Source organism: Rattus norvegicus, chromosome 3, assembly GCF_036323735.1.
Source record: "Rattus norvegicus strain BN/NHsdMcwi chromosome 3, GRCr8, whole genome shotgun sequence".
NCBI classification, from domain to species: Eukaryota; Metazoa; Chordata; class Mammalia; order Rodentia; family Muridae; genus Rattus; species Rattus norvegicus.
This window is the reverse complement of record NC_086021.1, coordinates 33,925,193-33,952,161: the sequence shown is the minus strand read 5'-3', so window position 1 is coordinate 33,952,161 and position 26,969 is coordinate 33,925,193. Positions and strand designations below refer to the sequence as shown.

The 26,969-nt window shown below is 51.1% G+C and overlaps 2 protein-coding genes and 1 long non-coding RNA gene across 16 annotated transcripts in view; 1 reads left to right on the top strand and 2 right to left on the bottom strand.

Moving 5' to 3' along the window:
• Positions 1–547: 547 nt before the first annotated feature.
• Positions 548–18,675, bottom strand: Phyhd1 (phytanoyl-CoA dioxygenase domain containing 1). 4 transcript variants are annotated; one of them, XM_017591649.2, is made up of 12 exons: positions 18,537–18,675; positions 13,863–13,941; positions 10,713–10,871; positions 7,437–7,512; positions 7,264–7,311; positions 5,329–5,384; positions 5,180–5,242; positions 4,772–4,793; positions 2,593–2,721; positions 2,381–2,497; positions 1,508–1,634; positions 548–939 (listed from the first exon to the last, which is right to left on the bottom strand). In XM_017591649.2, the coding sequence occupies exons 2-12, from the start codon at positions 13,893–13,895 to the stop codon at positions 894–896; spliced, it is 876 nt and encodes a 291-aa protein (XP_017447138.1). In that variant the 5' UTR covers positions 13,896–13,941; positions 18,537–18,675; the 3' UTR covers positions 548–893. The 4 variants fall into 4 exon arrangements, with proteins under 4 accessions (XP_017447138.1, XP_006233839.1, XP_006233841.1 ...); XM_006233777.5 differs by lacking the exon at positions 18,537–18,675 and adding an exon at positions 16,705–16,871; XM_006233779.4 differs by lacking the exon at positions 18,537–18,675 and adding an exon at positions 14,183–14,652.
• On the top strand, positions 14,638–17,920 carry LOC120101891 (uncharacterized). Of its 2 annotated transcripts, none has more exons than XR_005502922.2 (2): positions 14,638–15,669; positions 16,713–17,920. It is a non-coding gene; the product is annotated as an uncharacterized LOC120101891 (long non-coding RNA). The 2 variants fall into 2 exon arrangements; XR_005502921.2 differs by having other exon boundaries at positions 15,559–15,669; positions 15,921–17,920.
• Positions 17,173–26,969, bottom strand: part of Lrrc8a (leucine rich repeat containing 8 VRAC subunit A) — a 32,691-nt gene continuing 22,894 nt past the window's right edge. For 9 of the 10 annotated variants that reach the window (XM_039105233.2, XM_063283945.1, XM_017591840.3 and 6 more), the window contains 2 exons: positions 23,606–25,770; positions 17,173–19,126 (listed from right to left, as the gene is read on the bottom strand). In XM_039105233.2, coding sequence (XP_038961161.1) covers positions 18,851–19,126; positions 23,606–25,762 — 2,433 coding nt within the window. In that variant the 5' untranslated portion in view covers positions 25,763–25,770 and the 3' untranslated portion in view covers positions 17,173–18,850. The remainder of the gene's footprint in view (positions 19,127–23,605; positions 25,771–26,969) is intronic. The other variant, NM_001024782.1, reaches the window with a different exon arrangement.

Sequence of the window (26,969 nt, the reverse complement as noted above, 5' to 3'; positions counted from 1 at the left end):
GGCCTGAGAGGGAAGGAAGGGCCTGGCCTGAGATCCAGAGTCAGAAAGACCTAAGGCCAGGGTTCTTTCTACGTTCCTGAAGAGGAAAAAGGGTTGGAGGTTAGACACTCAGGCCTGGAGGGGACTGGGTATTTGTGTAACCTAATGAGGTCACTTGTCCTTTCCTGGTCTCTAGTCCTGGATGCATGCACATCACTGAGACCCTCTCCTTGTAAGAACTCGGAGATAAAGCCGTGCAGTGAGTTCCCACTAAACATCACTATTGTTATGTGTCTCCACACTAAGCACGCTGGAATGTCCTTGATGGCTTTCTGCTATCAGTGAGAGAAGGCTGGATGGAGAAGCTACGTTTCAAAGTCATTTTGTGAGCCACAGAGGTCTCAGCAGCTAAGAACACCAGCTGCGTCTGCCGACAGGTATCCAATTCCCAGCAGGCCCATGGCAGCTCACAGCCACCTGCAAGATCCTCTTCTGACCTTCACGGACACTGCACACACGTGGTGCACACATGTGGTGCAAACACGTGCTCAAAGTACCCACACACATACATATTTTAAGTTGCCTTTATTCAGTGCCTGACACAGAAACACCCATCCAAGAGAAAACCCAAGTGAATCCTTTCACTGCCGAGTGGACACTTCAGAAAGCTGGGTTGGAACAGGAAGGTGTAGAGAGAGAAAATTTTAGAGGAAGTCCCTCCTCTCCCCGAGCTTGGGCTCCTGCTCAGTCATTTCTGCTTCTTGGCTCCCTGTCTGGTGGACCAAGGTCACAGACAACATCAGAAAGAAAGCCATACAAGAAGATGCGCGCTTGGTTGCAGCCAGAGGCCCTGGTGTTGGTAGCATTGGGGCTGAGGGTGGGGGACCCTCACCAGCCCTGCTCTGCCAGGGCCTTTAGATGTAGAGTGGTGGGAAGGGCAGCTCAGTCGTGGGCTGAAGCCTGCAGAGAGTGCAACAGGTGCTACAGCTAGACTTTGGCTATTTCGTGAGAACGTTCTTCCACCCTTTTCCACCCTAACCCCCAACACGAGATGGCGAAAAAGGAAAGGTGACATTATCATTAAACTACTTCCTGCCTGTTAGGAAAATCAAGTTCCTTGGGGCAAGTTTGATCTAATTTATGATTGTTTCTATTTAACAACTATTTAACAAACCAAGGCCAACAACTCACCCTGCCTCTTGTGGCCCTAGCATTTATAGACTCTCTGAAAGGTCCCCAGAGTCCCAACTGTCACACAGTCACAGAAACTATCTAATGCTGGCAAAATCATGCCCCTGCTAGAGCACGGGGCAAATTATAGTCAGCTGCTGTGGACAATCTGAAGTAGCCACATATCTCATACCTGGGATTAAAACGAAAAATATATTCCCATAATATTTCTGTGTTTTTTAAAGAAACCTAAACTCCAAAACTGTCAATACAATTTGGGGGTTAAGGGACGACTGTGCCTAGCCTAAAGGGTCTTCTGAAGAGGTTCTCTGGAGCACACACCAACCCTGGTACCTACCAGTTCCCTGGGCTCCAGACAGTGCCGGCGGCCTCCATGAGGTGGAAAGTGTAGGCCTGGCGTGAGTGGTCGGAAAGGTTCTGCTCACTCTTGTGCACCACTTCTCCGTGGATCAGGACCAGACCCCCTTGGGGAATACCACACTGTCACCAGCAAGTCACCACCAACCCCATAGCAAGCAGTCTTCTTCCCAAGGGAATAAAGAATACAGCCCTACTTCCACAAAGGGAGAACTTGTCCGTTCCTATCCTTAGAAACGCAGGCTGTCATCACACGTGCTCCAGGTCTGAGGCCAAGCTGTTAGACAGACAGCAGTCCCCTAGCATCATGTCTTCTCCACTGTGACCCTCCTTGGGAAGCCTTATGAAAGGGCTTTCCCCGGCCGGGTGTGGCAGTGCAAGTCTTTAATCAATCCCAGCACTTGGAAGGCAGAGGCAGACAGGAAACCATTTACACACAGGCATATGAGGGGTGGAGGGGGGTCCCCTTCCCCAGACAGAGTTGGCATCTGGTATCCCTTTGCCATAAGGAAAACCAGGCATTACCTGCCCACACATGGAGCACGTGCGTACCTCACACGTTCCCTGCAAAAGTCCTGCATTAATTGCCTGGGACCTCTGAGAGTCAGAGGGGCAATCATCTACTTCAAGAAATGACCGTCAAGGACTTTAGTCTGACCTTAACGAGCCTGCTGGAAGCACACTGCTTGCTGACTATGATCCAGCCCCATACCAGTGCCACCACCATCCTTTCTACAATTTCAAGGCCCTCAGACTGCAGGCACCACAGGGAGCCTTTTGTATGCAGGGAGTGGAGCAAACACAGAGCTCTAACCATGGCCACCTGCCTTCCTGTGCTCTGCACCTCACCTACCTCTCCTCACTGGCAAAGGCACAAAGAGGTTGTTATCCCAGGCTGGCTCCGACCCGAGGAAGCTGGTGCCAGGCCCAGAGTCCGAAGGGGCTCGGATCATCCTTCTTGACACCCCACCTGTGGGCCAACACGGAGCCTTTAGTCACTTTTTTTTTTTTTTGTACGTCCCTCTTCCTGGGGATGGGGTGGGCAGGGATAAATAGTGTCCTCACTGGTGTGGGAGCCAGGGATGAACCAGAGGCAACCGTTCTCCAGCATGGCATCCTCCGTTGCAATCCACAGGCCCAGCACTCGGCCTAGAGGCTCCGTGTACAGGAAGGTAGCGTCCTGGTGAGGGGAGACTGTAGGAGACCCACCCAGGAGTAAGGTACAAGGCCTTTGGCCATGCCTCACCTTATCCTGGCCAGGTTCTCATTCCATAATCCTTCCAGGGTTAGCCTATCCATCTCCAGTTAAGAGTCTCACTACTGCCTAGCCTACAAACTCTAAGCATTTCTTCAACTGTAGACTGGTTAACCTGCTTCCAAGGTCTGCTAGAGGCTCTTAGGACGACCTACTAAAATGATCTAGTACAGGACAGACAGCGGGAGAGATGGCTTCATGTGTACAGGCACTGGCTGCTCAGAGGTCCTGAGGTCACTTCCCAGAGACCACATGGTGGCTCGCAAACATCTGTGATGGGATCTGATGCTCCCCTCTGGTGTGCAGAAGTTCATGCAGACAGAACATGTGTGTACATAAAATATATAAATCTTTTTAAAAGTTGCTCAGCACAAGGCCAACCTCGTAATGATAAAAGAAAAAAAAGAGTAGCTATGTTTAACCTCAGCCACATCATGGAAGCCGCTTTTTTTTTTTTTTTTTTTTTTTTTTTTTTTTTTTTTTTGAGCTGAGGACCGAACCCAGGGACTTGGCGCTTGCTAGGCAAATGCTCTATCACTGAGCTAAATCCACAGCCCCTTGGTCTTTTTGTTATTTTTGTCTTTCTTTCTTTCTTTCTTTCTTTCTTTCTTTCTTTCTTTCTTTTTTTTGGAAGCCACCATTCTTGTTTAGTTTTTTGAGACAGGGTTTCTTTCTCTGTGTGGTTCTGGCTGCCCTGGAACTCACTCCAAAGACCAGTCTGCTCGGATCTCAGAAATCCTCCTGCCTCTGTCTCCTGAGTGGTGGGATTAAATGCCTACACCACCACTGCACTCGTAAAGCTTCCGTTCTTAGCCAGGGGTAAGCAGATGTGAACCACCAGCAGGATACATATGCTGGAGACATGAGCAGGGCAGGGCACCAACCATGAATGACCAAGTCACTACATCTCCTTCTGTTTTGCTTTGTGACAGGGTCTTCTGAGGAAGTTGCCCACGGTAGTGGCTCAGTCCTTCTGAGCTGCTGGGATTACAGGCTGTCGCAGGCACTAGTACCCTCTCTTACTGTCAGGAGACACAGCCCCTGTCCATTTGCATCCACTGTTTAAAGCCCCTGGGATAACGCCTGGCACAGGTGGGATGGAGATGGCCCTAGAGAGGAGTTCAGTCTACAGGAACAAGTGTCACCTTCATCCCCCTGGGGTAACTATGTACTCTAAGCAGCCATAGGGACTTTGTTATCCTGAGGAGGGTGGCCAATTAGGGGGTCCTCAAAGTCTCTGAGGGGAAAAAATGGCCAAGGTATCTGGACGCTGGATTTAGGCAGAGCAGGCACAGGGCCATGAGAGACTGGTCACAAGGAGTCAGACTTGAGCTTGTACAAAGCAAAGGGGTGCATGTGAATGGGGCCAGAGCTAGTCTTCCACAGCTGCAGAAGTGTCTGAGCAGAACGCCACCCACCATGGAGTCCCTAAACTCTTCCCTTCATCAAATCACACGCTGAATGATTTGGGAAACAGTGTTATTAAAAATCTCTCTCTCTCTGGCTCTTGAGTGCTGTAGTGTTGGGTGAAAGGAGTGGACCACCACAGGAAGAAGTAACGTTGGCTTGTTTGTTCCTGTTGGGTTGGTTGGTTTTTGTTTTTTTCTTTTCTGTTTTTTCAAGACAAGATTACTCTGTGTAGCCCTGGATGTCCTGGAATTCACTCTGTAGACCAGGCTGGCCTCAGAGAAACCTGTCTCGAACAAAACTGAAAACAAAAATATCTCGGGGAGGAGGACTGAGGGTTCTGGTTTCAGCCAGCTAAGTTTGCCATTGAAATCAGGATCACTGTGCCAAGGGCTCTAGGGACACTTCCCCAGTCTACTGGAAGGGATGGAAGATGGCTGCTCCTCCCTGGCCAGGCTCTTGCCCATCCCACAGACCCTGAGGGAAGAGCCTTTTCTCCCTTCAAACACCCTATGGCCAGTGGCGCCCCATCTCCAGCCTGAGGCCTTTGATGGCCCCCACAGCAGCCCCATCTCAGCTCACCTTCGCCGCCAAAGTGAGGTTGCTGCAAGAAAGAGAAAGAACCTGGTAAGAGTGGAGAAGAGCAGACAGCTCTTGATCTGAGTCCTACACTAGCACGCATCTACTGAGTACCTACTATGTGCTCAGCCTAGGAGGGCTGCAAAGAGATTTAGACAGTTTCTTAGAGAAGGTAGCCCTGAGGGGGCCCTTGAGAGCTAAGAGCAGAACAAGGGGCACTGGGCTCCCCTTCCTTTGTTAAACATGTTTTAACTGAGATCTGTGTAGCACCAAGCACCTTAGCCAGAGGCCAGCCTTACATGCCCTCCCCGAAACCTGACCAACTCCAGCAGTTCCTAGTCTATTATAATGGAAAGCTTTGAATGAACAGTCCAATGGGGAAACTGAGTCTGAGGAGGCTGCAGAGCTCACCTTAAAGATATACATGCTCTGTACCACCACTGGTATCTGGAGGCCCAGACTTCTGACCAAAGCCTAGAAGATGAAACCACACAGCAGCAGCCTGATGGTTCGTATCTGCTCCTCCCACCTTCCCGCCCTTACCTCCAGCTCCCACTCACCTGCACCTTGGGAGAGTGTGTGATGCTCCTGAAGACAGGGTCATGGGCATGCAGAGCTATGGGTCAGAGATGGGTTCATGGGCTAGCCTCAGACCCTGTGTATCCCTCCTATATCTTGGACACTAAAGTCAGGCCCCATTTTGGAATTCTCACGTATTTGAAACTCTGTTTATAGCTAAGCAAAGGGCCATAGACACACCTTGACCTTACTTCATTCAGGGCCTTATTCCTTTATGGTTTTATTATGCTTTTGAAACAGGGTCTGGTGTAGCCCAGGATGGCCTGGACTTGCTGTATACTAGAAGATGACCTTGAACTTCCCACCCTCCTGCCTCCAACCCCACTGAAGGCACAGGGCACCATGGCTGGTTCATCCCATGCCAGGGACTAGACCCTGGGCTTCAAGTATACTATACAGACATACGAACACTCCATCAACTGAGCTATCTCTCGGGCCTGCCTGGGACCTTATCTGGGACCTTCTGGGCACCGGGAACACCCATTCCAGCCCTAACTCCCCCTACCTGACAGAGTCAGAAGGACCTGTCTCTGGGTCTGTGAGAACTCAGATGAAAGGCCTCCCTGAAAGCCTCCTTCTCTATAAAGTGGGGTGAGAAAAACAGCTGTGTCCCCAGAGATGCTGTAGGGCACAGTAGGCTAAGGAGTGTGTGACAGTAGCCCAGATCCTACCCTGAGGCCATACTTCGTTATAAGCATCTGCAATTGCTATTACAAAAAAAAAAAAATGTTCAACGTACTCTATGACCCTGAGCTGTGTATTTTTGAAATGACAATGATGACTAGGTATTGTGGTGCACACCTATAGTCCCCACACTAGGGAGGCTGAGGCAGGAGGTTTGTTGAGTTCCAGGCCAGCCTGGATTAGACAATGAAACCTTGTCAAAAGAAAAAAGAGAAAGGAAAAACAAAAAAGAGGGCAGTGAGATGGCTCAATGGGTAATGTACCTGCCACCAAGCCTGACAACCCAAGGTCATAGTACAGAAAAAGAATGTCCCCTACAGGTTGTCCCCAGTCCTCCACACACTCTCCATGGCATACTCATATGGAACTGCACCCACTCTCTCTCTCTCTCTCTCTCTCTCTCTCTCTCTCTCTCTCTCTCTCTCTCGTACACACACACACACACACACACACAGAGTGAGAGGGGGGCAGGGAGGGAGGGAGGAAGAATACATATTTAATTAAAAAACAAAGAAACAAAGTCTCAGGAGCTGGGGAGACGGCTCAGCGGTTAAGAGCACTGACTGCTCTTCCAGAGGTCCTGAGTTCAAATCCCAGCAACCACATGGTGGCTCACAACCGTCTGTAATGGGATCTGACGCCCTCTCCTGGTGTGTCTGCAGACAGCTACAGTATATTCATATACCTAAAAGAAGTAAATCTTAAAAAAAAAAAAAAAGGCTAAAAATACATTGTAATGTGTCATCCTGAGCAAAAGGTAAGAGTTTGCTACTTGATTTAGAGGGCTCAGAACAAGGACAGGGATGTCACATCAGGTGTCCCTTAAAGAACCCCCAGGCCTAGGGATCATCCCGGAGCAGGCAGTGCACAGTGGAATAGCCTGCGCTGCCCATCCTGGGAGCCACACAGTGGATCCCTTTCTCAGCTGGGGCAGACGTGACAAGTGACCACCATGAAAGGATACAGAGGGCTGAGGTTGAGCAGGGCCATGTGGCCAATATCATCTTTTTGTTTTGTTTTTTGACACAGGGTTTCTCTATGTGGCCCTAGTTGTCTGGAACTCCATAGACCAGGCTGGCCTTGAACTCAGAGATCCGCCTGCCTCTGTGTCCTGAGTGCCACCACCACCTGGCTAACCACCATCTTATGGTGGCGTTTGGTCTTAAGTCTCCTAAACTCTTCACACCTCAGCTGTCCTACTTTCCTTTTTGCACTCCCAGGCCCCTGCTCACCATGGCCAATTTTGTTGATAGATTTCTCTGGAGGAACCAAGAAATTTCCTGTGGTACAGAAAACAGACAAAGGCAGAAGATCCGGAATCCAGCTTCCTTCAGGTCTCAGCTGCCTCCCAGCCCCAGGACTTAGCCACCCTGACCCAGTCCCTCCAACCGTCATGCCTCCAAACCTTTCTCATCAAAAACGCCTTTTTCAAAGAAGAATCTGATCTTGTCACCACTGCTCAAGAAGTAGTCCGTGTTGCCCTATGGAAGGGAGCATAGGAGAGACTAGAGAAGAGCTGAGGGACAGAGCAGGACTCAGGAGCTACCTGCTCACACAGGACTACAGATGCCCCGTGGGAGCTTCTCAGACATGGCCACTGAGGTACAGACAGTCAGCTCCAACCCCAGGTGCCTTAAGCCACAAACTAGGGTTTCCTGGACATCGCTCCTTAATTCACCATGGAACTTGGAGCACATTAAGTTTACCTAAGCTGAAAATCTTACAGATCAAAAACGCCTTTTGTATAGTACAGGTATGGGGCAGGGGACAACCTCAGGTGCCATTTTTCCAGAGCCATCTACCCCGTTTTCATTGAGGCAGGGTCTCTCGCTGGCCCGAGAGTCACTAAGTAGGCTAGGCTAGCCAGCCATCAAGCTCTACGGATCCACTGCCTCCACTTCCCCAAGCAGTAGGACTAGAGGGGTGCACCCCAGATGTTTTTAAATGGGGTCTTGGGGATTGAACTCAAGTCCCCATCTGAGTTTGGTGAGCAGTCTGGGCCATCAAAAAACGTCTTTAATACATCCAGGCAATTCTTACAGTGTATTCACAGAAGTGTCCTCCCAAAAGTGCTCATGTACTGGAGGCTTGGTCCCCAGCAGTGGTGACCATGGCTGGGAGAGATACTAACTTGGCTGTTCGTCCATTGATGGGCTCACGGCTGGGGACTCTTGGGAGCCTGGGCCTTGGAGGCGGTAGGCCACTGGGGTGAGGCTTTGAAGGAATGGTTCATCTTGCCACAGACCCCTCCTCTGCTTCCCAGCTGCTGTGAGGCGAGCAGCTCTGCTTCAAGACCACTCGCCCTGTCACAAGTCTGTCTCACCACAGGCCCCTGGTCATGAAGCTATGAAAGATAACTTTTCTTCACCTGAAATAACTGTCATCTCAAAGGTTTGCTCCCTATGTCTGCTAACCTAGGCCTAGTCCTGGAAGCTTCCAGCCTCCATACAATCCAATCTAGGCCTAGAATGTTTTCAGCCTCTAAGCTCACCCTTTCTTGTTCTTTCTCAGCTCTGGCTGGCTGGTTCACCTCAGCTGGCTTAAACTCCTCTCCAAGGTGGCTCCTCTCTTGGCCTCTGACTGAAGTGCTCTGCTTGGCCTCATACTAACTTTAGCAATCTGTTCTAATCTTCTGGCTCCTTCTCATTCTCTGGCTTGTTCTGTTCTATCTGCCCTGACTCTGTAAAACTCTCCCAGTAAAACGGCCTCCTCCTTCCTCTCTCTGTACCGCTCTCTCCTACGTAGCCTGTTCTTGTGAGAGTTGGGCATATCCTAGTCTGTCAAATCTTTCTCTGAGTCATCCCTTTGTCTGCCACTCAATTAGACATCACTTTCAAACATAGGTGCTTCCTTCTACAAACTTTACATTCATTTTTTGGGGTTAAGGGTATGTGCTAGCGACGTGTTAAACTGTGTGCTAAGGGCTGAGTCACATCATAACTAGAAATAGGTTTTTCCAGTAAGCAACACAACCTTGGAGCTCACAGTGTGATCAAGCATCCTGCAACAAATCAAGTGACCATGGACTGAACCATCTGAAACAGGGAGCACAATAAACCCATCTCCTTCTATCGCCAGGTTTTGCCACAGCAAGAAGTCATTGTCACACTTGCCCAATTGAACAGCTTTGCCTGACCCTAAACATACGAAAGAGACTTACATTAGCAGGGGTCGTGCCTATTTTATATGTTGAGCATCTTACGTGGTGTATGGTCCTGAGCTGAAGGTGACAGAACAGTTGTGGCCAACAGATCTCTGTGCACTTGAGGCCAACCCAGGCTACACAGCAAGTCCCAGGACAGACAAGGCTATAAAATAAGACCCTGTCTCAAAACAAACAAGCAAACATTCTATCTGAAAAATTCTGGCAACACATACATTACAAAACTTTGTTGTCTCTCCCAGGGAGGTGCTGCTCCCTGACTCCACCCAGCACTGCAGCTGAATCACTGGGGGAAAGAACAAAGTTTCAATGCACAGTTACTGCTTCTTAGGGCTAGGAAGATGGCCCAGTGAGCTCTGCTAAGAACCCAGGTTCGATTCCCAGCACCCTAAACCACACCACCACCACCTCCTCTTCCTCCTCGTCTTTCTTCTTTCTCTTCATTTGTTTTTTTTGGTTTTTGGTCTTTTGCTATACAATTTCTCTGTATAACAGCCCTAGCTGTCCTAGAACTCGCTTTGTAGAGTAGTCTGCCTAGAACTCACAGAGATCTGCCTGCTTCTGTGATTCTTTTCTGTGTATTGGTGTTTTGCCCATATGTATATCGGTATGAGAGTATTGAACCTCTGGAACTGGAAATACAGACAGTTATGAGCGTCCATGTGGGAACTGGGAGCTGGGAATTAAACCCTGGTCCTCTGGAAGTACAGCCAGTGCTTAACCACTGAGCCATCTCTCCAACACCACCCTTTCTTCTTTTATCATTCCTACCTCTGCAGTCAACGGAGCGTTAGAGTCTTCTAGGTAGGTAGCTAGATAAAGGGACAGGATCCAGCCCCCTCACCCCTTAGAGTGTGTCTGTCCTGCTAGTCGGAAAAATACTTATTCTGTTATGTGTCTTCTGAAGACTCCATCCTCCCCTCTCTGGGAGAAAGTAGTTTCGGGCTGCTGCAATTCTATTTATGGCCACCAGATGGCAGGCGCTCCTTGGCATCAGTATAAGGCGAGCCCTCTGGGCCACTTAAAAATTCAGGCTAAGAAGGGTTAAGGGAACTCTGGAAGAACCACCTAACTTGTCAAACTGTGTTGAGTCTGAGGTAGCAACTGACCTCCCTAGTCTGGCAGGGAGATGACTCACCCAAGAGCGGCCTATCACAGGGCTCACAGAGGGTTCTTTGTGACCAGAGAACTTGAGAAACCACAGCAGGTCAATGACCAGCACTATTTGATATCAGAGAGGTGGATTCAAGTCTCTATCAGTTACAAACTGTGTGGCTGGAGCCACACAATATTACCCGGAGAAAAGCCCGGCTTTGCCCATTGCCAAGGGAGAACAGTAATAGCCATCTTATGAATTCATAGTGAGGAACGATACAGCACAGCTCTTTAGCCTGGTACCTGGCATGCAGATGACTGAAGTCTGATCCCTTATCAGAAGTCTACGGCCTTAGGGTCCTCCCATCCAGACTGAGCACCCACCAAAGCCGGACGCCCGTCCTCATCGTCCCAGGTACCTGCCTGAGTTTGAAGCTGCTCATCTTCCTGGGTGGAAAATTCTGTCCGGCAGTGCAGAGGGACGTCCATCTCAGCCACAATCTCACCAATCCTCTGCTGCATGACCACACACTCGTCTGCTGTGAAGAATCCTTCCAACAGCAGAAACCCGTCCTCCTGGAACTGCAACAGGAGCAAGACTCAGGCTCGCTCTGCCCTCACCCATTCCTTACATCCATGTTTGACCACAAACCGGAACCCAGATCAAGTGTCCTGCTCACCACTCCGTCCCCCATCCCCCATCCTGGACATAGGTGTCTGGTGCTTAGTGAGGAGAAGTCAGCATCGGCTGCTTGGATCTTCGCGAAGAAGAGAAAGCAGCAGTTGTCTCTGCTCTTGACCTCCATAGGGTTTGCGACATATGGAAACACAGCCCTTTTGTTCATTCATGTGTAAATGTGTCTATGTGAGTGTAGAACAGGTGTCTGAACTCCTGGTGTGCGCGCATGTGCCTCCAGGAGCATTAGGGGAGGACATAAGGTGCCCCGCTACCGCACTGTATTTCTGAGGCAGGGGGTCCCCTTGAACCTGGACGGTTTTCTTCACTAGACTGGTAGCCTGAGAGCCCTGGCCATCCTGTCTCCATCCTGAAGCTGGGGTTGGAGGTGTAGGCAGCTTGTTAAGTGTGTGCTGAGACTCAAACTCTGACCTTCATGCTTACAAAAAGTGCTTTTAACCACCGAGCTGTCTAACCCCCTTGCTTTGTTTTTATTTGTTTGAAGACAGGGAGGCCTCAAATTCAAGATCTTCCTGCCTCAGCCTCCTGAATGCTGGCATTAGAGACACGTGCCACCATGCCTGTCTATTCTGACACTGGCTAAGTGTGAAGAGTATGAGATGGCTTTAGCAGATAGATGGACGTGTAATTATAAGCAAGCCATCCTCACACAATTTACAACCCAGTGAAGGAGACCCACAAGTCACTAATCATCAGGCAGACATACCGTCCCACAATACGCTGACTTACAGGGAGAGAGGGGCAGGGTTTTGAGAATGAAAAGCAAAGAATCTAACGAAGTGAAGGGTCAAAGGGCAGCTTGGAGGAAGTGGGTTTAGAGGAAAGTGCAGAACACTGGGAAGCAAAGAGATAGGGAAGGCCATTGAAGACAGAACAGGATTTACAAAGCCTGTAGGCGCTGGATGACTGTGAGAAATTGGGAAGGGCTGGAGCCCAGGGTGAGGGGAGGGCCAGAGGAGCAGACAGAAGGCAGGCTGGATGGGCTCATGCTCGTCCTGAAACCCTAAATCCATCCATTGGAAAATTTATTTCCACTGTGTTATTTAGTGTGGGCAGGCAGGATGCCTGAGTCACCACTAGCATGCGGAGGAAAGGTTAGAAAGTCCCCATCACAGCATCCCCCTGGCTAGACGGGGAGAGGGAGGCTACGGGGTGTGAGCACAGGTGGCTTATTCTGATGTCGCCCCAAAGCTTTTTATCCCAAGGCTAGCACACCAGGACGGCTCTCAGAAGCAGACTGCTTGCCTAGCATGTACACACGGCCTGGCTTCTGTCCTCAGCACTGAAGTCAAAGAAAATCACCACAGCAGGGAGCAGAGAGCAAGGCTCTAAGTGTGGCCTGGCATGGCGACCCACACCTTTAACTTCAGCATGTAGGAAGCAGAGGCGGTCAGAGCTCTGTGAGTTGGAGGGCAGCCTGCTTTTTAGATTGAGTTCTAGACCAGACAGGGATACATAGTAAGACCATCTCTCACAAATCCAAAACAGAGCAAACCAACAGCAGCAAACAAGCACTCGGGGTTAACACGTGGGAGGCCCTCCACTCCCAAAATTGCAAAAATGAACAAAAGCTCAGCAAAAACCATACAGAAAAATACTGGCTGGGGCTTTGTCCCTGGATAGCCTGTGAGACAGAAAGAAAGACTGACTTCCAGGACATATTTAGCCACAGACAGATTTGAGAACTGTGGCATGAGTGGCAGGTGTCAGAAGAGAGTAGGTCTGTGTGAGAGTGTGTGTGTGTGCGTGTGTGTGTGTGTGTGTGTGTGTGTGTGTGTGTGTGTGTTTGGGTGGTGTGTGTCTGTGTGGTATCTGTGCATGGGTGCATTTGTGTGTGGGGGCTCTATGTGTGTGTTTGTGTGATGTGTATCTGTGTATGGTGTTTATATGCGTGTGTAGTATGTGCATATGCATGTTTGTATGTGAGTATAGCGGGTATGTATTTGTGTGGTATGTACATGTGTGTGCATTTGTATAGGATGTGTGTGTGACGTGGGGCGTTTGTGTGGTGTGAGTGTCTCTGTGTATGTGTGTGTATATGCATGATATATGTGTGTATGGTGGTGATATTGGTGGTGTGTGTATGTATGTTGGTGTGTGTGTAGTCTGTTTGTATGTATATGTTTGTATAATGTGATATGTGCAGTGTGTTTGTGTGTATGTGTTGTGTGTGTGGGGTATGTAGTGTGTATATGTGTTTGTGTATTACAGTAGTGTGTGTGCAGTGTGTTTGTATAGTGTGTGTATATGCTGTGTAGTATGTGTACGTATGTGAATATGTGTGTTGGTGTGTATGTATGATGTGTAGTGTGTATGTTTGTGTATGTACAGTATGTGTTTGTGTGTGTATGGTGTATAGTGTGTGTGTTTGTGTATGTGCAGTGTGTTTGTGTGTGTCGTGAATGTTGGGATCACTCTCAGAGCCTCCAGCAAGCACTCAACTGCTAAGCCACAACCACAGCTCCAGGGGGGACTTTGAAAGGAAGATCCTAAGGCTAGATCTAATACAGTAACAGTCCTGCCATATGAAATCGTGGGTGGTTATTTCAAGGTGTGCGTAGTGCAACCCCTATATGGTAGACTTTCCTAATGCACTGACCTATCTCTTGGCCTGTCCCCATCCAGGCCTTCATCAACAGGCCCCTGGGGCTGGCTGGACTGGTTAATCTGAACTGTGGTTTCTCCACCTCTTATCCCCCAATCCCCACCGTATAGGACGTGGGGTGGTGGTGTGGGGGGCAGCGTTGTGACCTGGCCCTCTCAGGCTATGTTTACAGAAATTAGGGTTTATACCCAGGGAGCCTTCTCTCTGTGAAATGTCAGAGGTAGTTCAAGGGTCACTAGAGGTCTGCACCCTCCAAAACACAGGCCCCTACCTTCTTGAGTTGTGAGGGACTCAGGCAGGCCATGGGCAATGCTGCAGGACTCTGCTGTCTCAGCTCGATGGCTCCAGGGCTGGAGAGGAGAAAGTTCAGGAGGGGAGAAAGACCAGTGACTGAGGTCCAAAAGGATTTAACTCTTACCTACCTAGAAAATAATCAACCCTGCTGCTCCACCCTCCCAAACAAATCCAGTCTGTGCCTTCCACCCAGGGCCCCGTCCCTCCCCTGGCTCCTCCTCCCTCATTTCTGACCTTGGAGGTGGGCCCAGTCTCAGCCCTGGCCCAGCCTCCAGCTAATCCAGGATTAGCCTTTACCTGTTTCCCTTCACAGGCTGTCTTGATCCCTCAAGTTTTTCTCTAAAATCCACTCCTGAGCAGTACTAGGGATGTGTTTAGCGTGGGGAGGCAGGCAGGAAGCTGCCAGAATGTGTGAGTCACCAATAGTATGAGGAAGGAAAAGGCTAGAAAGTCCCCAGTCACAGAATCTAAATTTACCCAAGAGGGAAATCTGTTGGATTGCAGGGCTTGGGCCCTGAGTGGCTTTGGATGGCGAAGGCCAAAGGGTCGGAGGAAGAGAACTTTGAGTGCTTCTTCATTTTTTGGTCTGAAGCCCTCTAGATGCTGAGAGAAAGGCTCTAAAGAGGTGCTAAGGGGAGGTAGATGAGGGGTCCTGGGGAACAGAAGCCCTCAGAATGAGGGAAGACAGAGATGGTTCCTGTTCTCTAGCCTTAGACCCACGATGACCGGTGTCTACAGTGGGGTGGCAGGGTGGTCAGAACCACCTGCTGGCTCTGCAGAGGACATAGACAATGAGCTCTGAAAAGCTGTTCACTGGCCTTCCCAGAAATGGTGCTTTGAATAGCCAGGGGACAGAGTGTCTCAGGAGTAAGCGAGGGGACACTGCTTGCCTGTCAAGAGCCTTGGCTCCTGACCAAGTGTTTTCTGGGCCACAACAGTGGGAGTTACTGCTTTGTCTGGGCTGTCCAGGCCTCAAGAAAGCCAGTGAGGGCTGTACCCATTGGACACTAGGGCTGATGGAAATTCTCTCGGGTCAGGCTGGAGAAGGCCTGGAGACAGAACCTCGGAAAGTCACAAGGAAGGGAATGCAGAACTTGTCCTTTCTGATGCAACCACTGAGCGAAAACAGACACCCAACCAACTTCCAGGAATACAGGGCCCCTACTGCAGAGCCAGCGATGGCCTGGGGACATCAACAAGTGGGGGGAGGGGCTCAGCCAGACAGGTGGTCCCTTACTTTCTCAGCAACTGGTGCTAACAGGCCTGGGTGAACAGCAGGTAATTCTCTGATAAGGACCTCAGCCTGGGGCTAGTATCTAGGAAGTGCCTCTCAACTGTCACCCAATGCTAGCAGGGTGGGGCTGAGGGGGTGGAAATATATTTTTTTTTCTGGAGCAGAGGACCGAACCCAGGGCCTTGCACTTGTTAGGCAAGCGCTCTACCACTGAGCTAAATCCCCAACCCCAATATTTTGTTTTTAAAACTATTTTCCAATTTCTCCAAATTTTCTAAGTTGCTTTTGTAGGTAGGGATTGGGCCCACACTGTGGTTTTAGGTAGAGTGGCAAGGCCTGGGTGGGTGGGGAGGCAAAGGGCCCTCTGTTCTATTCATTCTGCTGGCCTCAGGGGGAGGGTGGGTGGTGTTTCCACATCACTTTTTTTTTTTTTTTTCCTCAGAAGCTAACTAGTTCCAGACTGGGGCAGAAGCCTGAAAGTCTCTCCCAACTCCATTCCTACTCCAGGGTGGGGCAGGGGCAGCGGAACTGGAAGTTCCTCCGATTGGAGGTAAGTAAGAGGGTCTTTCCTTGACTGAAGCCCTTCTGTTCAGCCTCCTATCTGCAAGCAGTCCACAGGGGCAGAGATGACTCAGGTCTGAGGGCTCAGGGCCTGTGGAGCTCAGGCCTCCTCTTTGGTCACATTTTGGCCTCTTCCTCACCTAAATACTTCTGATAGAAGGGCTCCTGATAGGCATGTAGTCCAGAAGGATAGTGGGAGACTACTGACGGGGCTCCTGCTGACCCTCTCTTACTCTGTAGGTCTGCCTGGGAAACTGTGTAGTCCACACTGGCTTTGGCCTCTGGCGATCTTCCCCACTCAACTTCCAGGCTTCGGAGCTTACAGGCGTGACAAGAGTACCCCTGGGGGGTTGGGGATTTAGCTCAGTGGCAGAGCGCTTGCCTAGGAAGCGCAAGGCCCTGGGTTCGGTCCCCAGCTCCGGAAAAAAAAAAAAAAAAAAAAAAAAAAGAGTACACCTGGTTTAGAAGCTTAATTGAAATCAACAATTCAGGGAGGTAGGGCATAGTGGGAAGTGTTTGGTCCACCCCCAACAAATGGATTACCCTTCCTGAGGCCAGGGTAGCCCTGAAGTTCCCAACTCCTGTGATGTTCAGAAGTGGCATGGAATCCTCACTGGGTACAGCTGTTAGATCCTGAACTCCCAGCTTCTGTGCATGTGAACCTAAAGAAGCACTCCCCTGAGGATCACCCAGGAGTTAGGGGGTGTAGCTCAGCAGGACAGGCGGCTTGTTCTACACGTTCAAGGCCTCAGGCTCTATTCCTAGCAAGGCCTCCCCAACCCATACAGCATTCTACACACTACAGGGATGGAGAGTAGACACTCCATAACCACAACCCCTTTAAATAAGCCTGCCTGTGCCATTATTATTAAAAAGACGGGAGGTGGGGGGAGCGAAAAATTAATGGAACTAGAGTCTCAGTAGAGCTGAGGTCACAAGGCAGTTCTCCCTCTGATCCTCTACACTTGACCCTAGAAGGGGCTGGGAGCCATAGAGGCCTGCCTGTGGTGACTGCCAGCCTTACCTTTGCAGAACCATGGAGCCTTGGGTGTAGGAACCCCAAGCATCTTCTGAAAGCAGGGTGGAGACGCCCAAGGCACAGATGGGGATACAGAGGCCACAAGAGGGAAGAGATGGGCCTAGCTTCAAGCACAAGACAACTGGGCTGGAGCAAGAATTCCTGGCTCCCATTCCAGATTCCTCTTCTAGCACTGACCAGTCAAAGCTTGTGAGGGCTCAAACAACAGGCACCTGGGACAACAGAATATGTGGGCCACAGACCCCTGGTCAGGAACCTGCCTGGAACTTACAGGTGCTTGGTCTGGCTCACCACCTCAGGCAACCGCCTCAACGGTGTACAAGGTTCTCGGGCAGAGAAGTGAGCAGAGCCCAAGCAGTGGTCCCTCAACAAACTAGTCAAGCAGGACCAAAACACCTCAGAGAAGTGAAGGGACAGCCCTTCTGTGTATGGTATGGAGACCTCCAAAGGCAATTGTGTTATAGATTTATTTGATATCTGAACTGAGTCTACAAGTCAGACCCATGAGTAACGGATTGCTTCGTGGTTGTCAGAGGCTAGTGTGCAGTATTTCCAAGGGTTACATCCAACGACATGACGCGGAAAACACAAATTGACGGAGACAGACACAATCATTAAGACAAGAGACGCTAAACGTGCCTTAGTGTCCGTGGGATTGATCTAAGGCAAGGACCCTTCTAGGTGGGGACCCTAGTGACTGATCTAAAGCAGAGTGGCTTACCACCACTAGATGCTAACTGTACTGTGTGCAAACCAGGCGCCCAGTAACAACTGTCCTGGAACCCCAAAACTGGGGAGCCTGCCCTCCCAGTGGTGACCTCTCATGCCCAATCTACCTCTAAATGTCAGCTCTTCACGATGGACCAGATGGTGACAGAGCTAATGTAAGCAGAAGAGGCGAGAGGTGGTATTGAGCAAATCCTTGATGTGGGGACAGAGTTGGGGGCTGGGTTGGGGGGACGGGGGAAGCAGCTGCTCTGGGCTCCTTAACACTGTGCGTGGAGGGGCATTATGGGGGTGGGGAGGGGGATGGAGCACCGTTCATCTGGGAATTAGCCAGCCCAAGTCTCCCCCATTCTTGGCAGCTCCAGAGCCTTCCTTTTGGCTGACAGCCATGAAAAGAGTGCCTGCCAAGGCCCATGGAGGAGAAAAAAAATAACAGGACACCAAAAAAAAAAAAAAAAGGAAAAAAAAAACAAAACCTTAAAAGCAAACAAAATAAAAGCCTGCCCCAGGAGACGAGAAGAGCAAATAGCACTTCTGGACCAAGGTCAGGACAGACTGGGAAGACATCCTGGCCCACACCCCAGGGAGAGGAAATTTTGTTCAATGTCTTGCTGCTTTGCTCAAGGGGGAAATACCACCCACCTGAGACTTCAACTCACTGGCCTTTAGTGTCTTTTTTTTTTTAATTTTTTTTTTTAAATACCTCACCCATCATTTCAAAGCTTAAAAAAACAACCAACTCCCTCCCCCCCAAAAAACCCTTGCTTAAAAAAAAGAAAAAAAAATCTAAAATTGCTTCAAAAACTGATGGGGCAAGCCCAGGCCTGACCCTTCAACCTGGAGGCCTGGTCTCCCGCACGCTTTGCTGCCAGAGCCTAGCCCAGTGCCAATACGGCAACCGTCCTGCGGCTGGCTCACCCTACCCAACCCTGCCCAAGTCTGGACGGATGGGCACTTGATTTGATTCTGTCAGTATCACCCGAAAAAGAAAAAGGTGACTGCCAGGGTGCTAAACACTGCCCACAGAGCCCGACCCTCTTGGGAATGTGTAAGTTATCTGGAAGGAGAAGGTGGGAAGTGGAAATAAATACCCAGATCTAGGTTACTGTTCCTGGGCCTTGCTTGGGGGCTGGCTCAGCCCAGCACTGAGGCAGAGAGGGCTCCAGCGTGAAGACCCTGATTGTCCAAACACTGCATTCTGAGATGCTGGTCTCCAGCAAGTGCCTGCCCTGGGTGTACATGTCCCAGCAGGAGAAAAGGGGCCAGCCCCTCAGTCCCCGTTTTCTGCTCTGGCCCAGCCTCTGTTTGGCTGGGCCCGGCTGGCTGTCCAGCAGTCTGGGGAGAGCTGGGCTGCCCGCTGGCCTGAGGGTGTGCTGCGGCTCTGTGCTGCTCCTCCAGGCTGTGCTCAGGCCTGCTCCTTGTCAGCTCTCCAGAGCCGTTCCTTCACCTCAGGCGGCAGTGTGCTGAACAAGTCCTCCTCTACCACCAGGCCGCTGCGCTTGAGCAGGGGACACTCGCCCAGCTCCACGGGCAGGCACTCCAGCCGGTTGCCCCGAAGCTCAATCTGCGTCAGGTTGGTCAGCTCACCCACTCTCGAGGGCAGTGACTGCAGAACATTGTTGCCCAGGTGTAGAGCCCGCAGCTTCCGACACTGGAAGAGCTCCGGGGGGAGCGCCTCGATCTGCAGGAGGGAGCAAAGGGCTAGGATGAGGTGCATGGCTGGACAGGGCCTTTGGACTTCCCCACTCACACACATCAGTTCTCTGCATCCTGACAACCCTTCCTGTAGGTCCAACAGTCACTCACAATCACTTTCTTCAGGAAGCCACCATGACCGCCTCCAGGATGGTCCTACAACATGTCCTGGGCTGTGGACTCTACCTAGCACCTGCCCTCAGAGGACTATCGACCTGGCGGCTATGCTTACCCTACCCACCGCTGAGGCCAGGGCCAGGCCCAGGCTCTTGGTCCTCCTGTCTAGCTTAACAGCAGCTTCTGAATGGGGGGCAGCAATTTCTGGAAACTGGAAAGAGTTCCCTGCTAGGAGCCAGAATCCCAGCTAGAGCACTCCTCCTGCCTCATTATCAGGTCACAAGGTTAGCTAGGGTGCAGGGCCCCCCCAATTTGGAAGCTGCATATACATGTGCAGCTGAGCACAGATACTGTTTGGAGTTTTTGTTTTGCTGTCTTTTTTTTTTTTTTCTTTTTTTTTTTTTTTTGGAGCTGGGGACCTGTTTTGCTGTCTTAACAGATTTATGTACTTTATGTGTCTGAGTCCTTGCCCACAAGTATGTATGTGCAGCCATGTGCATATCTAGTGGAGGCCAGAAGAGGGCATCAGATCTGGAGTTAAGGAATGGTTTGAAGTAGTCATGTGGATATTGGGAAGGAAGCTCAGGCTCTCTGCAACAAGTGCTCACAACCACACCGCCATCAATGCAGCCTCTGAAGAGTTATCTCTTATGTTCTGAGTGCCTGCCTGTGTCTACACACCACAATAATGCCCAGTACCCACAACGGCCAAAAGAGGGCGCTACAGACGGCTGGGAGCTGCCGTCAGGGCTTGGAACTGAACTCAAGTCCTTAACAGGACAGCAAGCTCTGGGAACTGAAGCCAGCTTTCCAGACCCTGTGTGCGTGTGCGTGCATGTGTGTGCGTTGGCCCTGGCCCCTTGTGTGAGGGTGCCTGAGGAGGTCAGAATAGGGTGCGGGATTCCTTAGAACTGCAGTTACAGGTGCTTGTGAGCTGCCTGACATAGGTGTTGGGAACTGAACTCACGTCCTCTAGAAGAGCCTCCTAGTCACTGAGTCTAGCCCCGGCACAGACACTGTTAACCCATCCAGTGTTCAAAACCAGCAGTGAGTGCTCTGTGAGTGTTTCCCATACTCAAGCTCAGCAGATAGGGGGTGGTGCCACAATTTGAGCTTGGTTCAGTAGTGATGCTCTGTGTCTATAAGGAAGGGGCAAATCACAGGGAGTGGATAGAGCTGCACAATGCCCACTCTCGGGACCCCACCACTGTCCCTATTCTCCTGCCATGGAGAGGTGACACGCATCGTCTGACGTTGCTGCCCATTTTGGTGAGGATGCGAGCTTTGCTTCTTGCCGCTATTCACATGGGAACCGCACTCTCATTCTATTGAATACAATGCCCTGTTCACGAACAGGAAGGAAGCCTCGTGCCCTCCTGGGCCTCAGTTTCCCCATTTTTGAAACATAAAGCTTGGACTAGAAATACTCGTCTCCAGCATTCCTAAGTCAGAACCTTTGTTCAGGGTGGACCTGAACTCCATAGGTTCTGGTTCCCAATGGGCAACTTAAGTTTTCTCAGCAGAGAAATGAGTGTGGCTCCTGCCTCAACATGAGTATAACTCACTTGCTCGGAGATGTCTCCTCCGCTGTGGCCAGGGGTCAGAGGTAGGCAAGGTGGCTACAGAGTCTACAGTTCAGGGATGTAAAAGGCAAGGGTACATGGGAAGTGGGCCCTGCAGGACCCAGGAACCACAGCCTTCCCAGAATAGCCACAATGCCTCCCTGCCCCACTCCCACTGCCACCATCCTATGATAATGATAAAGTCAAGGGTAGTAGGAATGGTTCTGGCCGGTGACTGGTGGGGTCAGGTCCACTCAGTCAGTCGACACCTCCACAGGTCCCTTCTTTAAAGTCCTCTCCCCAGAACCTCACACCATCACTCTGCCACCAAATACTCCCTAGGCCTCGGAGAAAGTGAAGGTAGTTTGGTAATTTGGCTCCCTGATGTGGCCACATATATCCTTTGCCCCTAGTGTCCCTAGTCCATTGAAGGATGAAAGTTGTTTCCCATCGTCCTGAACCTCACTCACCTCTGCTGTCTCTCCATGATTATCATGGAAATGGCCTCAGGGCCACCTGGTCTTCAATAAGGACAACGCTTCTAGGAGGCTCTGGGAAGCACCTCTTCCATGGCTCCTCCTCAACCTTCCTGACCAACCATCTGGGGAAGTGCCATCTCTGAGCTCACACAGCCCAATCTGCCCTTCCGCCAGCCTTGCTGCTGGCCAGTCACAAGCTCCATCCACATCTGTTCCTTCGCTGAAGCCTCCACACAAGGAGTCATATACTCCAACCCAACCTTACTTTTCACTTGCAAGTTCATGACAGATCCTTGTCTCTCCCCCTCTCCCTTCTCCTGGATGGTTACACCAAAGATCTCTCTTCATCCAGGAGCACAGTAATGTTGACTGAAAGTTTCAGGCCAATTCACTGAGAGCCTAACACAGTATGCATAACTGCTCATTCCTCTGAAGACCTACACCTCCTCTTGGGTCCTGGCTCATGGTGTAAGAAACCCGAGAGCCCCGCACTTCCTCCCCAACCACTAACCCATGACTCTCCCCACAGGCTCTGCAGACTCATCGTCATTTCTGTCCCTAGCAGCCTTATCCAATTCAAGCCTCCCACTTCACTGCCCACCCTACTGTAGTCTCAAGCCCACGAGGGCCCAGCCTGCCTGTAATTGGTCCAAGCATATTTTTCCCTATAAAAGACATCTGGGTGCTTGTAGGGGTGGAGACAGGATGTGACTAAGCAATGTGCTAAACAGGGTGTCAGAGGGTCCCCTTCCTCTAGTACAGGACAACATGCCTCCACCAGCTCCTTCCCTAACGGGTGACCTCAGCTAATAGGCACGACACTAACAGGCATGTCTGGTGTGAGAACCTGGGGGTGAGGGACAGGATAAGACAAGGCTGAGAGCTAGCCCACAGCTTCCTGAATCCAGCCTAGCACCTGTGGCACAGAGAGTTCATCCCACCTCCCTGAGGTAACCAGCCTCCAGCACTACTTAGCACACTCCCCCCACACACATTAAAGACAGGACTGGGCTGGCGGTGCTTCCCAAACACTGTTCTTCTTCATGGACCTCCAAGACCCCTCCTCAGAGGCCCCACTCTAGTGGAAACAACCAGAGTTGACCATCGTCCTTGGACATTCTCATATGTACAATAAACCAAGCCAAATAAGCCAAATAAAGACTGCCCCCATCCCTCTGACGTGGAGGATCCACGCTGGCCTACACTAAAGGCGCCCAGGACAAAGAAAGAAAGCATTACTGTGGAACACAGAGGTGAGTCCTGAGCTACACACACTGTCCTCCACACCTGAGGCTGGCACAAAGAGCTGCCGGTAGCAGGTCCCACCTGCTGAAGGCCACCACAACCTCCACTCAAGAGTGAGTAGCACCAGCTTGCTTTAAGGACTGGATTAATGGAGGCACAGAGGTGGTGGCTGAATTGGCACTCTAGCTCTGTCTCCTGATCCCTAACCTCAGGCTCCCCACCTTTTACTGGAAGACATCCTGTAGGCCTTGATGACAGGGCCTGACATTCAGTTGCTGCAGCCTGGGTTCCCCTGACCACAAGCCACACAAGTGCTCTGTCCTTATCCAGTCTAACTGGCCCATTACCTCTTGGTGGGGGCTCCAGTCTCTCAGTCAGTCTCTCAATTTCTGTCTCTCAGTGTCTGTCTGTCTGTCTGTCTGTCTGTCTGTCTGTCTCTCTCTCTCTCTCACACACGCACACACACACACACACACACACACACACACGGCTGGGTGCACAGGGGCCACCTATAGTTTCAAGGGCGTTGCTTTTCTCAGTTCTGGCCCTCAATTTCCTCTCCAGAAGAGCAGTGGAGTGAGCCTACCTAAGCCACACTTTGTTCTTCACCACTCTGATGCAGAGAAGCGGGGACATGGGCAATGTTGGAGTTACAGAGGCCATCTGGCTTCACCTCAGCTAACAAAGCCACCCACAGAGTTTCTCCTGCTGGGGGCATACAGGCTGGTCTCTAGGCTAAAAATATTGTTGGGAGACAGATACCACAAACTCCAAGGTAAAAACTACCTCCCACCACCCCATTTCAAAAGAATCTTGGTGTTGGGATTCCTGTCTTATGCACATCCCTGAAACACAGGCCACACCATCCCTTTACAGCACAATACTGATATTCTCTGACAAGGACAGACTCTCAGCCTGAGATTCTGATTTAGCAAACCTGCGATGAGGCCTAGGAGTCTAACTCCTGCACCCTCGTTGTTTCTAGAACACGGAGCTTCTAGAACCCAGAGCATCAATGGTATTGAGAAATGAGTCCTCTGAGCAACCAGAGCAGCCACTCACCCTATTGGCTGTGACGGCCAGGTTCTGGAGGTTCTGCAAGAGGCCAATGTCAGCGGGGAGCAAGGTCAGGTTGTTGTGGCTGAGGTCCAGGTAGCGCAGCTTGCGGCAGTAGAAGAGCTGGGTGGGAATTTTCTCGATTTTGTTGCGGTTCAGGTAGAGGCGCTCAAGGTTGGTGAGGTTGCCGATCTGGATGGGGATGTAGGCGATGTGGTTGTACCACAGCTTAAGGCAGGTGAGGCGGTGCAGATGCTGGAAGCTGATGATCTCCTCGATGGTCTTGAGGTTGTTGTCCTTCAGGTCGATCTCCTGCAGGTTGTGGAGGCTAAAGATGGAGTGAGGGATACGCTCCAGGTCGCAGCGGATCAGCTCCAGCTCTGTCAGGTTAACCATCTTCTTGAGGCTGTTGAGGACGATGAGCTTGGTGCCCTCATTGTTGATGGACAGCTTCTGCAGGTGCACGCCCACGTCCGTGACCACCTGCGGCAGCTTGCTCAGGTTGCTTTTGAGCCGCAGCACCTTAAGGCGTTTGAGCTCCCGCAGTCCGTCAATGACGATGTAGCGGTTGTTCTCTGCGCTCAGGTTGCCTGTCAAGTGCAGCTCCTCCAGTGTCTTCAGGCTGTAGATCCACAGTGGGATCTCCTTGATGTCAGTGAACTTGATGTGCAGCGCCCGCAGGTTCTCTCGCAGGAAGGCCAGGGCGGGAGCCTCGATCTTGGCTGCCGTGTGGTACAGCCAGAGCTCCTTGAGGCCTGTGAGCTGGGCGATGCTGGGCGGGATGGTCACGTCGGGGATCAGTTCCAGCTTCAGGACCTCTAACTCCAGCAGGTCAAACACGGTGTCCGGGATGCCGCTCAGCATGAAGAGGTGCAGCTCCAGCTTGTCCTGGGCGTTTTTGGTGAGCCGCTGGCGCAGCTTGTCCAGCGTCCACTCGTTGTTGAGGTTCAGCTGACGCAGCTTGTTCTCACTCACCTCAGACAGGAAGACGGCGAAGCGCTTTGAGTAGAGAGGGTCATACTGGTCAATGAGGTGCAACATGAAGGCGAAGTCATTCTTGACGTCTGGGATGTCGCTGTAGCTGCTCTCCTCTCGGATCGACTCAAACGAGTACTTCTTGAGGGAGCGCCGGAGCATCCACCACAGGGTGTACATGCAGATGAGGCCGTAGAAGATGACCAGGCTGATGTAGAAGGATGCCAGGATCTTGAAGAGGGTGGCCAGAGGGTGGGCACAGCGGTAGGTGCGGTAGCCTGTCAGGCTCTCGATGTCCACGGTGCAGTCCACGTCAAACTTGATGTTGTGCACATAGTACACGGTGTAGCAGATGATGAGGAAGAACTTGATCACCTTGATGATGGTCTGCCGCATGTAGAGGCGGTACACGATGTCCCCCTCCTCCACATGGGTCCGGAACTTCTTCACCTTCTCAAACAGTGCCTTCGCCTGCTCCCCTTCCTTCTTGTCCAGCACACCTGTCTCGGAGCGGTCCACGATGCCCTGCTCAATCCGTGACTTGGTCCGCTGCAGCATGGGCACAGTGGCCTCCACATCCTCACTGACCGTGGATGACTTCTTGTCCATGGAGCCATTCATCTTGCTGAAGGCTGGCTTGGGGTCACTCTCCTCCACTACTGTCTCTGACAGGGCCCGTGTGGTCCATGGCGAATCAAAGCACTTGAGCAGGATAGACACGAAGTGCTCCAGCTTCGAGCTGGTGCGTGGGAACTTGAACCAGAAGTTGCTGCAGGCCAGGAAGATGAGGGTGTGCAGGAGCACGAGGTAGGGGAAGTACTTGGCAAACCAATGCAGGCGGTTCTCGTAACACACGGCATCCACGTAGTTGTACTGGTGGCGATCTAGGTCATACTTGATACCTGTGGGGCCCGTGTCAGGAGTAGGCAGGACTGTGGAGTTGGGGTAAGTGGGCTCTGGGCTGGAGGCCCCCCAGCCCCGGAAGGAGTCGTTGCAGGAGTCTTTGGTGACCCACTTACAAGGTAGGCAGATCATCTTGTCCTGGGTGACTTGCAGTGTCCCCCCAAAGACAGCAATCATCAGCATGACAATGGAGATGTAGTCAGTGAACACATCCCACCACGGCTTCAGGATCCGGTATGCTGGCTGCGTGTCCGCGAAGTAGCGGAGCTCTGTCACCGGAATCATGGTTTAACCTGAAAGGGACCCAGAAGAGGGGTTTACCACAAGGCAGCTTCACAAGTCTGGACCCCAAGGATGAGGGAATATAAAAATTCCACCACCATCCAAAACTCCATCCTACGAGTCAGGTGTGGTGACACGCACATGCCTTTAACCCCAGCACTCGGGAGGCAGAGGCAGGTTCTGAGTTCTAGGCCAGCCTGGCCTGAATACAGAGTGAGTTCAAGGTCAGCCAGAACTACACAGAGAATCTGACAAACAAACAAACAAACCAAAACCAAACAACAACAGAAACCTACCCAAACCATAGCCCAAGGACCAGCTCCATGAAGCGACAGCAGTAACCTGGAGGAATTTCTGCAGTGAGGAAGACCATGAACTCAGTCTTTTTTGTTTGTTTGGTTCATTTTTTTGAGATAGTCTATGTAGCCCTGGCTGGCCCAGAACTCTGTAGACCAGGCTGGCCTTGAATTTACAAAGACATTTCTGCCTCTGCTCCCAAGTGCTGGGATTAGAGGTATGCACTCTCATGCATGGCAAAACAACTTTTTAAATTACTTTTTTATACATATGGGTGTTTGGCCAGCATGTACGGCTGTATGCACGTACAAATCTGTTACCCACAGAGGCCAGGCAGGGAGTCCGATTCCCATGGAACTGGAGTTAAAGAAGGTTGTAGCACCACGTAAGTGCTAGGAACTGAACCCAGGTCCTCTGAAAGACCAGCCAGCATTCTCAGCTGCTGATCTATCCTCCAGTCCTCCAAAACTCATTCTTATAAAACAAATTGTGAAGTCTAAAAATCTACAAATGTAGTCAGGTGTGGTGTCACACATCTTTAGTCCCAGCAGAAGCAGGAACATCTCTGTGTGCTTAAAGCCAGCCTGACCTACATAGAGAGTTCTAGACCAGCCAGGGCTACATAGGGAGATCCTGTCTCAAAAACAAAAGAAACTAAACCCCATCTCCACATTTAGGTGTAGACAGGGCTATGAAGACAGACAGGTCTAGTGAGGGACTCGTGGGGTTAGGGGTACAAGAAGGAGGTTATGGGTAACTTCCTGTGAATAATCTGTGGTGTGGGGAAGGGAGCTGTAAACAGTAAGCCTCCCCAGAGAGCTCATCTGGCTGCACTGGGAGCCTGGGAATCTGGGTCTAACAGTGGCTTCTGTGGCTCCAGTGGCCAGCTGAGTGTGAGAAATGCTGGACCAGG